This window comes from Salmo salar, chromosome 12 (assembly GCF_965601325.2).
Source record: "Salmo salar chromosome 12, fSalSal1, whole genome shotgun sequence".
Lineage (NCBI taxonomy): Eukaryota > Metazoa > Chordata > Actinopteri > Salmoniformes > Salmonidae > Salmo > Salmo salar.
Genome location: NC_138302.1, coordinates 40,596,782 through 40,611,587, shown reverse-complemented (window position 1 = coordinate 40,611,587; position 14,806 = coordinate 40,596,782). Strand labels below are relative to the sequence as shown.

Genomic DNA, 14,806 nt, shown 5'->3' with positions numbered 1-14,806 from the left:
TGTAATTAAGGCACATGAAAGTTTACATGTTCCAGAAGGCATTTCTGCAAAAAAACGAATTTTTACATTGAAATGGCTCTCCTGTGAAGTAGTGACGCGCGACATATGCCTAGTTTCCTGAAACGAGTCACAAATATACTATGTAGGCCTACTGTCAGTTTTTTTCTTTTTTAAATAAGTTGTCCACATAAGCTTATGTCTAATGAGTCAATATCCGGCCATGCCATATATTATGTCCGGAGGGAATCCACAAATGATTTGTGCATGTAAGAAAAATATGGATTTCACATTGTCAAATTATTCAGCATGTGCTGAAAACTCAGAAATCCACCAGAAAATGTGCTTTAGCATATCAAGATCTGGATATGGACCTCAGCCAAGAGAAGTTTCATATCTTGAATGTGCTGAGAGGACTGTGGGTTAGAAGGATACGATTCTGAGAAACCGTTGTCGCCACACAATTGACTGTGACTTCATTGTGCCATTGCTAGATATGTTTATTTATTTACCTAGTTTTAACTGTTAGTTTGTTTTGCCAATATCTCATTTGTTGTCAGGTTAAGGTTTCTTTTATTTTCAAATATCAGTTCTGAGTCCATATCAGGAAATGTCCATGTGTGATATTCTGAGTAATATTATATATATCTAAAATACGCATCTGGATTCAGAATTTGTCAGCATATGGTGCATGTCTACAAAACTCAAAATATGCATTGGAAATGGTCTGTATTCTCTAGAACAGTGGTTCCCAAACTGTGGAGCAAGAGCCCCCCCCCCAACTCAGTCCGGCTTTCATCTTACTCTTAAAAGTTGTAATAGTGGAATGCACAAGGTGCAATTTCGAAATTGGGTAGTGCATCATCAGCTTTCGTCTTGTCATGTCAGTCATTGCATACCTTTAGAGAGCTATTCATAGAAATGTCCAGATCAACTAGCCCATGTCAGCTAACATTGTTTTGCTAGGTTTTTTAGCCCACATATTTTGTAGTAATTTTCGAGTCACTCAAATATAACATGAATGCACATTAAACATGACAAAATGTATAGAATTGCAAGAAAAATTGCTTTAAACAGCACAATTTGAGCTTTCTAACTGCAACATTGTATCTGCACCCCATGACAAAATGGGATGTTCCCCAATGCTGCAAGGGGGGCCTGAGTGAAAAAGTTTGGGAACCCCTGCTCCAGAATTTCAAAACTGTGTCATGTAAAGATATCTCCTGGTATGGACCATTTTTGCAAAGTGCTTCCTCCTTGTTATCCACACTCATTCTCTTCTCTCTCCCTCCTCTTTCACTCCCCTCTCTCTCACCCTCTCTGTCTCTCTCTCCCCTCTCTAACTCACTCTCCCCTTTCTCTCTCTCTCTCCCTCATCCCCCTCCATACTCTCTACTTTCTTCTTTCCCTCCCTCGACCTCCTCATCTCCCTCTTTTCGACCTTATCTCTCTCCCCATCCCTCTCTCTCCCTCACCGTCCCCTTCCCTCACTCTCCCCTTCTTTCTCCTTCCTCCCCATCCATTCTCTCTCCCTCCTTTCCCTGCCTCCCCCTCCTCTCATCTCTCTCTCTCCCACCTCTGTCTGTCTGTTGACTCTCTTCACTCTGTCCTCTCTCTCCCCCTCCCTCCCTCCTTCACCCTCTACCCCTTCCTCACTCTCCCCTTCTTTCTCTCCCTCCTTCTTTCCCTCCTCTCATCTCTCACCCTCTTCTCTCTCCCATCCCACCTTCTCCCCCTCCTTCACTCTCCCACTTGTATCTCTCTCCTCCCCCTCCATTCTCACTCCCTCCTTTTTCCTTGCCTCCCCCTCCTCTCACTCTCACAAACAGACACAGACAGACACAGACAAACAGACACAGGCAGACAGGCAGTTAGACAAGCAGACAGACAGACACAGACAGGCAGAGAAACAGGCAAACAGTTAGGTAGGCTGGCAGACAGACAGTATTTATTTTCAGAATTCATTTAATAATTCATAACAAGGCTCTTAGTTTCTAGAACTGCAAGAACATTGTGTCCAATGGAGGTAAAAAATACTTTTGGGTCTATTGACTTCAAATTTCATATGCCAGGTCATGACAGTCCCCCTGGTTACAAATATGTACAATTTGGGAAGATTAAACCTTTTTAACACTATCCTATGACCCCAAATTAAGTCACTTCCTGTAATCAGACAGACAGACAGACAGACAGACAGATACAGATAGGCAGACAGTTAGGCAGACAACCAAACAGATACAGACAGGTGGGCCGACAGGCAGTTTGGAGATAACAGAGGATGGATCAATAACATTGTTGTTACCCCACAATACTAACATAAATTACAGAGTGAAAAGAAGTAAGCTTTTTGCCCTGAATACAAATAATTTTGTTTGGGGCAAATCCAACGATACACATCCCTGAGTACCATTCCTCATATTTTCAATCATGGTGGTGACTGCATGATGTTATGGGTATGCTTGTCATCAGCAATAATAATTAGCCTAAATTATTCTTCAAAATAACCCCACTATCTTCAGCTGGAGCTCAAGCTTAGTGGTTCTCATTTGAACCCTCAATCATATTTTGTAAAGAAGATTGACAGTGTGTTTTTGCACAATATCTTAATTCAATTGGGTCTAAATACTGTAGGACATATCTGCTGACATATCTGGTAGCCTAAGTTTAAACTGATAAAATTACCTAGATGACAAAGACAAGGCCTTTACACACAAATGTACATTTACATTTTGATAATTTAGCAGACGATCTTATTCTGACTTGTTGTTTATTGACTAGAGCTCAGCGTTCAACACCATAGTGCTGACCCTGGGACTAAACACCTCCATCTGCAACTGGATCCTGGACTTCCTGACGGGCCACCCCCAGGTGGTAAGGGTAGGTTTGTTAAGTCAAACGACACCGCTGGTCCTGCTCACGTTGCCCTACCCTATGCTTTGACCTCTTTCTCCCCTCTCTCTCCAGATGAAATCTTGCGACTTGTGATGGCCGGCCGCCCAACAACCTGCCCGCTTGACCCTATCCCCTCCTTTCTTCTCCAGACCATTTCCGGAGACCTTCTCCCCTACCTCACCTCGCTCATCAACTCATCCTTGACCGCTGGCTACGTCCCTTCCGTCTTCAAGAGAGCGAGAGTTGCACCCCTTCTCAAAAAACCTACACTCGATCCCTCCGATGTCTACAACTACAGACCAGTATCCCTTCTTTCTTTTCTCTCCAAAACTCTTGAGCGTGCCGTCCTTGGCCAGCTCTCTTGCTATCTCTCTCAGAATTACCTTCTTGATCCAAATCAGTCAGGTTTCAAGACTGGCCATTCAACTGAGACCGCTCTTCTCTGTGTCACGGAGGCTCTCCGCACTGTTAAAGCTAACTCTCTCTCCTCTGCTCTCATCCTTCTAGACCTATCTGCTGCATTTGATATTGTGAATCATCAGATCCTCCTCTCCACCCTCTCCGAGTTGGGCATCTCCGGCAAGGCTCACTCTTGGATTGCGTCCTACCTGACAGGTCGCTCCAACCAGGTGGCGTGGCGAGAATCCATCTCCGCACCACGTGCTCTCACCAATGGTGTCCCCCAGGGCTCAGTTCTAGGCCCTCTCCTATTCTCGCTATACACCAAGTCACTTGGCTCTGTCATATCCTCACATGGTCTCTCCTATCATTGCTACGCAGACGACACACAATTAATCTTCTCCTTTCCCCCTTCTGATAACCAGGTGGCGAATCGCATCTCTGCATGTCTGGCAGACATATCAGTGTGGATGACGGATCACCACCTCAAGCTGAACCTCGGCAAGACGGAGCTGCTCTTCCTCCCAGGGAAGGACTGCCCGTTCCATGATCTCGCCATCACGTTTGACAACTCCATTGTGTCCTCCTCCCAGAGTGCTAAGAGCCTTGGCGTGACCCTGGACAACCCTGTCGTTCTCAGCTAACATCAAGGCGGTGACCCGATCCTGTAGGTTCATGCTCTACAACATTCGCAGAGTACGACCCTGCCTTACACAGGAAGCGGCGCAGGTCCTAATCCAGGCAATTGTCATTTCCCGTCTGGATTACTGCAACTCGCTGCTGGCGGGGCTCCCTGCCTGTGCCATTAAACCCTTACAACTCATCCAGAACGTCGCAGCCCGTCTGGTGTTCAACCTTCCCAAGTTCTCGCACGTCACCCCGCTCCTCCGCACACTCCACTGGCTTCCAGTTGAAGCTCGCATCTGCTACAAGACCATGGTGCTTGCCTATGGAGCTGTGAGGGGAACGGCACCTCCGTACCTTCAGACTCTGATCAGTCCCTCCTCCCAAAGAAGGGCACTGCGTTCATCCACCTCTGGCCTGCTCGCCTCCCTACCTCTGCGGAAGCACAGTTCCCGCTCAGCCCAGTCAAAACTGTTCGCTGCTCTGGCACCCCAATGGTGGAACAAGCTCCCTCACGACGCCAGGACAGCGGAGTCAATCACCACCTTCCGGAGACAGCTGAAACCCCACCTCTTTAAGGAATACCTGGGATAGGATAAAGTAATCCTTCTACCCACCCACCCCCCCCAAAAAAAGATATAGATGTATTATTGTAAAGTGGTTGTTCCACTGGATATCATAAGGTGAATGCACCAACTTGTAAGTCGCTCTGGATAAGAGCGTCTGCTAAATGACGTAAATGTAAATGTGAATATGCGACTCAATTACCACCCCATCGACGGGGGGATTGTGCGATAAATCTCCTGGTAGACACAGCACTTCCCAGGAGTCACCTGTGTCCCCTGTCACAGGATGAGACGGCGGCTATGGAAACATATGTCTCCGAATCCCTGGGGCAGGGGTACATTCGGCCCTCCACTTCACCTGCCTCCTCGAGTTTATTTTTTGTGAAGAAGAAGGATGGAGGTCTGCGCCCGTGCATTGACTATCGAGGTATCAACCAAATCATTGTGAGGTACAGCTACCTGCGGCCTCTCATAGCCAGTGCAATAGAGTCAATGCACGGGGAGCGCTTCTTCACAAAATTGGATCTCAGGAGCGCTTACAATCTGGTGCGTATCCAGGAGGGGGACAAGTGGAAGACGGAATTTAGTACCACCTCAGGGCACTATGAGTACCTTGTCATGCCGTAAGGGTTGATGAATGCTCCATCAGTCTACCAGGCATTTGTAGACGACGTGGTGTATATCGACGACATTCTGATATACTCCGCAACACGCGCCGAGCATGTGTCCCTGGTGCGCAGGGTGCTTGGTCGACTGTTGGAGCATGATCTGTACGTCAAGGCTGAGAAATGTCTGTTCTTCCAACAGTCCATCTCCTTCCTAGGGTACCGCATTTCCACTTCAGGGGTGGAGATGGAGAGTGACCGCATTTCAGCCGTGCGTAATTGGCCGACTCCCACCATGGTAAAGGAAGTGCAGCGGTTTCTAGGGTTTGCCAACTACTACTGGAGGTTTATCCAGGGTTTTGGTCAGGTAGCAGCTCCCATTACCTCACTGCTGAAGGGGGGAGCGGTGCGACTGCAGTGGTCGGCTGAGGCGGACAGGGCTTTTAGTCACCAAAGCTCCGCCCCTGTGCTTTCTTTTCGAAGAAGCTCAGCCCGGCGGAGCGAAACTATGATGTGGGGGACCGGGAGCTGTTGGCTGTTGTCAAGGCTCTGAAGGCGTGGAGACATTGGATTGAGGGGGCTAAACATCCTTTTCTCATCTGGACTGACCACCGCAATCTGGAGTACATCTAGGCGGCAAGGAGACTGAACCCTCGCCAGGCAAGGTGGGCCATGTTCTTTACCCGTTTTGTTTTCACCCTGTCCTACAGACCAGGTTCCCAGAATGCTAAGGCAGACGCACTGTCCCGGCTGTATGACACAGAGGAGCTGTCCATGGATCACACTCCCATACTGCCGGCCTCTTGCCTGGTGGCACCGGTGGCGTGGGAGCTGGACGCGGACATCGAGCGGGCGTTACGTGCAGAGCCCACTCCCCCCCAGTGTCCAGCTGGGCATCTGTACGTTCTGTCCGCAACCGTTTGATCTATTGGGCCCACACGCCACCCTCCTCTGGTCATCCTGGCATCGGTCGGATGGTGCGCTGTCTTAGTGGGAAGTACTGGCGGTCCACCTTGGCCAAGGATGTGAGGTTTATGTTTCCTCCTGCTTGGTGTGCGCCCAGTGCACGGCCCCTAGGCACCTGCCCAGAGAGAAGTTGCAGCCCTTACCTGTTCCACAACCTCCGTGGTCGCACCTATCGGTGGATTTTCTCACGGATCTTCCTCCCTCACAGGGTAACACCACGATCCTGGTCGTTGTGGATCAGTTATCTAAGTCCTGCCGTCTCCTTCCTTTGCCCGGTCTGCCTACGGCCCTACAGACTGTGGAGGCCCTGTTTACACACGTCTTCCGGCACTACGGGGTGCCTGGGTATATCGTGTCTGATCGAGGTCCCTAGTTCACGTCAAGGGTCTGGAGGGCGTTCATGGAATGTCTGGGGGTCTCGGTCATCCTTACCTCGGGTTTTCACCCCGAGAGTAACGGGTAAGTGGAGAGAGTAAACCAGGATGTGGGTAGGTTTCTGCCGTCTTATTGCCAGGACCGGCCGGGGGAGTGGGTAGCGTTCATCCCCTGGGCAGAGATGGCCCAAAACTCGCTCCATCACTCCTCCACTAACCTCTCCCCATTCCAGTTGGTACTGGGGTATCAGCCGGTTTCTGGCACCTTGGCATCAGAGCCAGATCGATGCTCCTGCGGTCGACGAATGGTTTAAGCGCTCGGAGGAGACCTGGGATGCCGCTCATGTGCACCTGCAACGGGCCGTGAGGTGTCAGAAGGCAAGCGCCGATCACTGCCGCAGTGAGGCCCCGGTGTTCACACCGGGGGACCGGGTCTGGCTCTCAGCCCAACACCTGCCACTCCGCCTGCCCTGCCGGAAGCTGGGCCCGCGGTTTGTGGGGCCATTCAAAGTCCTGAGGAGACTGAACGAGGTTTGTTACAGGTTACAGCTTCCCCCAGATTACTGTATTAACCCCTCGTTCCATGTGTCTCTCCTCAGACCGGTGGTGGCTGGTCCACTCCAGGAGTCTGGACATCGAGGGGGCCCCGGCGTATGCTGTTAGAGTCATACTGGACTCAAGGCGTCGTGCGAGGGGCCTTCAGTACCTCGTGGAGTGGGAGGGGTACGGTCCGGAGGAGAGATGCTGGGTGCCGGTGGAGGACGTTTTGGACCCTTTGTTGCTGCGGGAGTTCCACCGTCTCCATCCGGATCACCCTGCGCCTCGTCCTCCTGAGGTTGGTGTTGACGCGCTGCTGGAGGGGGGGTACTGCTGCTGGGGTTGGTGCCCCCCCTTGGGCTGTGCCGTGGCGGAGATCTTTGTGGGCTATACTCGGCCTTGTCCCGGGATGGTATGTTGGTGGTTGGAGATATCCCTCCAGTGGTGTGGAGGCTGTGCTTTGGCAAAGTGGGTGGGGTTATATCCTACCTGTTTGGCCCTGTCCGGGGGTTTCATCGGATGGGGCCACAGTGTCTCCTGACCCCTCCTGTCTCAGCCTCCAGTATTTATGCTGCAGTAGTTTATGTGTCGGGGCCTAGGGTCAGTCTGTCACATCTGGAGTATTTCTCTTGTCTTTTCCGGTGTCCTGTGTGAATTTAAATATGCTCTCTCTAATTCTCTCTTTCTCTTTCTTTCTTTCTCTCTCTCGGAGGACCTGAGCCCTAGGACCATGCCTCAGGACTACCTGGCTTGATGACTCCTTGCTGTTCCCAGTTCACCTGGCCGTGCTGCTGCTCCAGTTCCAACTGTTCTGCCTGCAGCTATGGAACCCTGACCTGTTCACCGGACGTGCTACCTGTCCCAGACCTGTTGTCCCAGACCTGCTGGAACCCTGACCTATTCACCGGACGTGCTACCTGTCCCAGACCTGCTGTTTTCAACTCTCTAGAGACAGCAGGAGCGGTAGAGATACTCTCAAAGATCGGCTATGAAAAAGCCAACTGACACTTACTCTTGTGTTACTGACTTGTTGCACCCTCGACAACTACTATGATTATTATTATTTGACAATGCTGGTCATTTATGAACATTTGAACATCTAGGCCATGTGCTGTTATAATCTCCACCCGGCACAGCCAGAAGAGGACTGGCCACCCCTCATAGCCTGGTTCCTCTCTAGGTTTCTTCCTAGGTTTTGGCCTTTCTAGGGAGTTTTTCCTAGCCGCCGTGCTTCTACACCTGCATTGCTTGCTGTTTCGGGTTTTAGCCTGGGTTTCTGTACAGCACTTTGAGATATCAACTGATGTAAGAAGGGCTATATAAATACATTTGATTTGATACTTCCGCCGAAGTCGGTCCCTCTCCTTGTTCGGGCGGCGTTCAGCGGTCGACGTTTCATTTTCCATTTGTTTTGACTGTGTTTTAGACACCTGGTTTCAATTCCCCAATTACATGTTAATTATTTAACCCTCTGTTTCGAAATGGTTTTTGTGCGTGTTTGTTTTATGTATTTTGGTCCTTTTGTGTGTGCTTGGTATTACTTAAAGTTACTTTTATTACTCATCTCTGCTGTTCTGCGCCTGACTCCTCTGCACCAGCTACACCGAGACCATTACACAATCAGTTTAGTGAGTTGATGAGTTGCATTGTGCTTTTGTTGCATTTGCTAACCAGAGGAACACAAGACCTAGGCTAAATTTGAGAAAAGGAGACGGTTTTTAAAGAAAAAAGGTCTGTGAACGTGCATGCATGAGAGAGGGAGGGACAGAGAGAGCTACACCCAGACCATTACAGGACAGAGGGAGGGACAGAGAGAGAGAGGGAGGGACAGAGAGAGAGCGATAGAGAGAGACAGGGAGGTGTGGTTCTCATTGATTTCACCCCAGAGACACAGGGCAATGAAAAAGGTGAAGGAAGGAAGTTATTGATAAGGTTGAATTGCACATTGTTAGAATGAACACAGTAGGCTACCTTATGAGATGCTATAGCCTACAGATCCCAATTGAAAATGTAATGAGGCCCATACAGCAAATAGAGAAAAATAATGTAGCTTATTCATTTTAAGTTGTTATTCTTTTGATACATCACAGCTCTCTTCCCCGTAGTGTGGGGAATATGGAAAAGCGTGTCGGGAGGCTGTGGGGCAGAGTAGACATTAAGATAGCTCCAGTTAGTCACTATAAGGCGCTGAAACGCACACATAGTTGCACTGGGAGGAGTAAAGGCTTCCCAGATTTTGGGAGGAGTCAACATCTGAGTTCTTAGAATGTCCATTAGCCTACCTCTCAATTAAAAAAAAAAAGAAGATCTTGACAACTGTCTAGGAAATGGGTAGTTGATGATACTGAGTCTGTTGCTGTAAGTTTTTTATCTCTCATTATCACATTGCATGATGCTCTCTCTGTCTAATGCCTCGATGTTTGGTAATATTAAGAATATCAATCTTACATTGTACAGGAGCAAAAAAACTGTAGCCTAGGCTATTAGTCAGTATGCTACTGAATTGCATCCAAAGAGTCAGCAGATCTTCATTTCAGGCATTCAATTGAAGTTTCAGCACTGTGGAAATGTAGTCTAACCCTAGTTTTCAGATCTCATAGCCCCATATTCATTAAAATATTATTTTTTATTCCACTAACCCAGTGAAAGTTCCTAAAACCCTCTTTGTCTTTTTTCTCTAACGTAGTTGATAAAATAACATGCAATAATATGAGTTTGTTTTCTTGTAATTCCTTGACATGACTAAAGGGAAAAAACATGAAATGTGTTTCAATCCAACCCATTTCTTTCAGGTTTGGTGCTGAAGTGTGGAAAAGGGTGATAGTAATCACTGAAGATTAATAATGTCCGTCCACGAGCCAAAAGACAAGTGAGTAGCAGCCTCCTTTATGTGTTCAATGTGTATGGTGACATTTTCACAATGCGCCCTCAGATACAGTATCAAGTTTCTGTAACACACTTGGTTACTTCTTTGCACCAAATGATAATGTAACCGCTATGTTAGCCTTTGGATTGGAAGTGTGTTACGAGTTCCCCTAAGGGAATTAACTCTTTAGGGACTGTGGTTAGCGTGCTCACCTTGAGGTCAGTCAGACGTCCAGGGTTCCCCCAGTGGTTTCACATAGTCCCGCAGAAATTACTAATTGAATCCCCCACATTTTGTATCATAACAGTCAAGTAATTACCATTCTACCTTTATAATTTCTGTGGGCCTACATAATATGGCTTGTTTTTGGCAAATTACAAATCAAATCTGTAACCCTAGTTTCCTCTCCTCTGTCATTCAACAGAAACAATGGTGTGTGGCTGATCTTTTTCATGCTGGGCTTAGGAACTCTCCTGCCATGGAACTTCTTTATGACAGCCACCATGGTAGAGCACACAATATTTTTTTATCATCTACTTTAAGAGTGTGAATAATTAGAAAATACATTTCAACGATACAATGCCTGTATCCATTTCTAAATGTCTCAAGTCTTACTTTTCAGATCTTCTTGATAGCCAATGATAATTAACAAAAATACTGATAACCCCTAATCTACTCATTATAATAATTAATGATGGTTTTAAATTAAATAGCATTTTATAGCATGCTCAAAGTGCTTTAGATAATAGAATATTTTATACATTATTGTATTTCATCCACTAAAAATGGATAGCACCCACAAAGGGGATGCATGGCAGACATGTTGAGCCAGAACTATCACCACACATCAGCAATTAACTGCGTTCATCCACCTCTGGCCTGCTCGCCTCCCTACCTCTGAGGAAGCACAGTTCCCGCTCAGCCCAGTCAAAACTGTTCGCTGCTCTGGCACCCCAATGGTGGAACAAGCTCCCTCACGACGCCAGGACAGCGGAGTCAATCACCACCTTCCGGAGACACCTGAAACCCCACCTCTTTAAGGAATACCTAGGATAGGATAAAGTAATCCTTCTAACCCCCCCCCCCCCCTAAAAGATTTAGATGCACTATTGTAAAGTGGTTGTTCCACTGGATATCATAAGGTGAATGCACCAATTTGTAAGTCGCTCTGGATAAGAGCGTCTGCTAAATGACTTAAATGTAAATGTAAATTAACAAAAATTAAGTGGCTGTCCTCTTTCTCTACAGTATTTTACCAGCCGTCTCAGAGACCCCTCCCAAATGGGCACCAACCTGTCAGGCAATGGGACTGGGGGAGAAGGGGACAACCGTAGCCTTTTGGAAGCCAAGTTCAATAACGTAATGACACTTTGTGCCATGGTGCCTTTACTGGCCTTCACCTGTCTCAACTCAGTCCTGCATCAAAGGTTTGTCCACCACCCCACCCACATATTTCCTAATGCATTAAAGTCCTACTCCAAAAGTTACATCTTGAAGACACACTACAGCTATCTTTTAACTTTTCCTGTTGAAAAACAATATACCAAGTATAAATGCAGTCATGTACACACACAAGGGCAAGATGGGTCCCGTTATGTCTGGCGAAAACCAAACACTGCATTCCACAGTAAGAACCTCATACCAACAGTCAAGCATGGTGGTGGTAGTGTGATGGTGTGGGGTTGCTTTGCAGCCTCAGGACCTGGAAGACTTGCCTTAATAGAAGGAACCATGAATTCTGCTCTGTATCAGAGAATTCTACAGGAGAATGTCAGGCCATCCGTCTGTGAGCTGAAGCTAAAGCGTAGTTTCGGTCGTGCAGCAAGACAATTATCCAAAACACACAATCAAGTCTATGTGAAAATTGCTAAAAAGCATCAACTGTGAAGTTTTGGCCCTCTCATTGGCTAGAATGGTCCCACCTGATCTCTCCTCCTCCCGCCTGCCTACCATCTTTGAGGACATGTATTTCCATTATTAGAGCAGTCACTAGAAGTATCTTGCAAATATAATAGACAATCTTTGACTGGAGTAGGACTTTAATCTTTTGCTGGACTTCTAATATGATCATGTGTGCATGTATTGAGCAGGCATGTTTAGATTTCCTTTGGGGTTCAACTTAGACGATTGTACCCTTTTTACACTATCGTGCCGACCCAAGGTGCACTGTACTAGAGCAGATATTTTCTTTTCACATTGTCCTTTCTAGCACGGTTCCAGCAACTACAGTGGATGCGTAGCCAGGCCATTGCATTTCAGCTTGGCCCAGCTCTGCTCTGTAGTGTGAAAAGTGTACTAGGCAGGAGAAACACTTGTAATAAGCTTAAGATTGACCTTAAATATTTCACTCCAACTCTCTAACTCACAGGATTCCTCAGAAGTTTCGGATCATGGGCAGCCTGGCAGTGATTTTGGTGGTGTTTCTTCTGACAGCCATTTTGGTTAAAATAGAGATGGCACCCCTCCCCTTTTTCACGTTGACCATGATCAAGATTGTCATCATAAACTGTGAGTTTTTCTGGCCTTTCTAGTGTCCCTTTTTTGCCTCCTTCCTCCCCCTTTTTAATGTGTCAAATATTTTCCCCTTCAATCCTCTGAGTTGTCCTGAAAGTAGAACTAGGCCTCAGCACCCTCAATGTAGTATGTCTTTATTTAAGACTTTACATTTTGGTCATTAGCAGACGCTCTTATCCAGGGTGACTTACAGTCAGTGCATTCAACTAAGGTAGATAAAACAACCACATATCACAGTCATTGCAAATAATAACATTCCTCAATAAAGCATCTATCAGTAAAATCAGTGCTAGTAAGATAAGACAAGTGTTAGTGCAAGAATGACAAGTACAACAGTAAGGTATTCGTTTTGGGGGGGAATTCACAACGCAGGTGGTTGTGGAAAATGGGCTCGTGGTAATGTCTGGAGTGGAATAGGTGGGATGTGTCGTGGAATATTCTAATCAAGTGATAGAGACTTTGTCATTTCTTCAAACAATCATATTTATTCAATATCGATTAATTATTGCAATAGTGAGCTTGGTCGACCTCACACCCTTGAGTGTTGGACCAAGTAACCTAACCTTTACACAAATGCAGAATACTATATATAGCTGACACTAAAAATGCTTAGTCATGATTGGATCCACACATCCCATGCAGATTGGGGCATCATAAGCCACTCTGGGTTCATCCTGTCATTATCTGCACGTGGGTTGTTGTCTTAACCCCACCCTGATTTAGTTTCTCAGATGCAAGAATGATTTTGAGACAATGAGGGTTTGTTCTAATTCTAAGCTATCTCTAGTAAAACACATTCTTGTCTATGTAATGCAGTCTTTAACTAATTTGTCAGCTCAAGCCATCTCTGGTGACCATACGCCCAGATTAGCGGAGTGGAGACCATAAAAACACAAACACTAGTAGAACAGAAATGTCTTACTGTTAGTTACATATTAATTGTTAACCATTAATATCAAATAAATCAGGTAAATACATAATTTTTGTATTGATGCCATTCCATTTACGCCGTAGCAGCCATTATTATAAGCCATCCTCCCCACAGCAGCCTCCACTCCACCTCCAACTAGCAGGATAACTATAACTGAGTTTAGCTTTATTTCAGTATACAGTATATGGCAGCTAAAAGCTGAATTGCGTGTACAGGCTGTTCAAGAAAAATAAATCAGGATAATTATGAAAATAAAAAGGTCTGAAGAGATCATGGACCAGAGAGTTGTTTGGATGTATGAGCGAAGGAAGCATCGATGGTCTGAGTGGAGGAAGCATCTCGATCACAGCTGGTCGGAGTCAGAGACAGACAGGTCAGTAGCTTCAGCTGCGCACCTTGTCATGCTCCTTTGTAGACATTTAGCTGGCTAGTCTTGCACTACCACTTGTGTAGCACTCACTTGGGTAATGCCACTGCTGCTATTAGGATGTATACATATGTTCAATCTTAATTTGACCTCTTTCGTCACAGGAGGATTTTTAATTATTGAATATGTCAAATCGCCACCATGAGGCAGCTGGAAGCGGTGTTTGTAGGATATACAGTAAAATAACTTAGGACTGCAGGTCCACTGGGCGTTAGTTCAAGTAACCTATCTGGGCAACGTGCAGGCTACAGTGCGTCCTTGTAAATTCTTATGGATTATAATAAATTGATATATTTGTAGATGTATTTTTCGATTGGGAAAATATTTTTATATGTATTTTTTATGTTTTATTATTCAATCAATTGTCGTGAATTTTTATAATTACTTCTATTTTCAGTCGATTAAAGTTTGGCCATGTCACTTGATTACCACCTTTTGTATCTACCTTTCTAATTACTTTTAGAGTTTGAGATTTACAAATGTGTGCTTTTTATGGCAAATCTGCTCTGTGAGAATATCTAAGGGGCTTTGTTACGGGAATTTTCGAATCCCAAGGATAATAATTATCAATCAATAAGCCTTGACTAATCCCTAAGGTTTGTAAAACACTGGGTTAAGAATAATTAGGCAAGGACTCAGCTTTCTGCAAAAGGTCTGTACAGTTTATTCAGAGAACGTTCTAAAGTCAAAAATTAAGACTCAGTCTTTTATAATACAAACACTTTCTTATCTTTAGACCACTCCCTTCTCCAACAACCAGTACTTTTCCACTCACCACAAGGAACAATAAAAACTTGTGTCACGTCCTGGCCAGTATAAGGGTTAATTGGTATTGTAGTTTGGTCAGGACGTGGCAGAGGGTATTTGTTTTATGTGGTTCGGGGTGGTGTGTTAGTTAGGAGGTCGCTTGATTGATTATTTCCGGGTTTTGAGTTGTGGTCTATTTCTATGTTGAGACTGGTTTATGTATGTCTATGTTTGGTTAATTGGGGTTGGGACTCTCAATTGAAGGCAGGTGTTGTCTATTTGCCTTTGATTGAGAGTCCCATATATGTGGGTGTGTTTGTGTTTGTCAGTGGTGGGGAATTGTTCTTGCACTGCGTTTGCA

The 14,806-nt window shown here is 45.9% G+C and overlaps 1 protein-coding gene across 4 annotated transcripts in view; it reads left to right on the top strand.

Annotated features, from left to right (window-relative positions):
- The window catches only part of slc29a1b (solute carrier family 29 member 1b), a 60,873-nt gene that overhangs the window by 14,966 nt on the left and 31,101 nt on the right, over window positions 1-14,806 (top strand). For 3 of the 4 annotated variants that reach the window (XR_006757990.2, XM_014131570.3, XM_014131572.3), the window contains exons 2-5: window positions 9,753-9,829; window positions 10,251-10,332; window positions 11,075-11,253; window positions 12,195-12,334. Coding sequence is in view for 3 of the 4 variants with exons in the window: in XM_014131570.3 (XP_013987045.1) it covers window positions 9,804-9,829; window positions 10,251-10,332; window positions 11,075-11,253; window positions 12,195-12,334 (427 nt within the window). In the remaining variant the exon portion in view is untranslated. Of the gene's footprint in view, window positions 1-2,775; window positions 2,875-9,752; window positions 9,830-10,250; window positions 10,333-11,074; window positions 11,254-12,194; window positions 12,335-14,806 lie in introns of all 4 variants that reach the window. The other variant, XM_045691332.2, reaches the window with a different exon arrangement.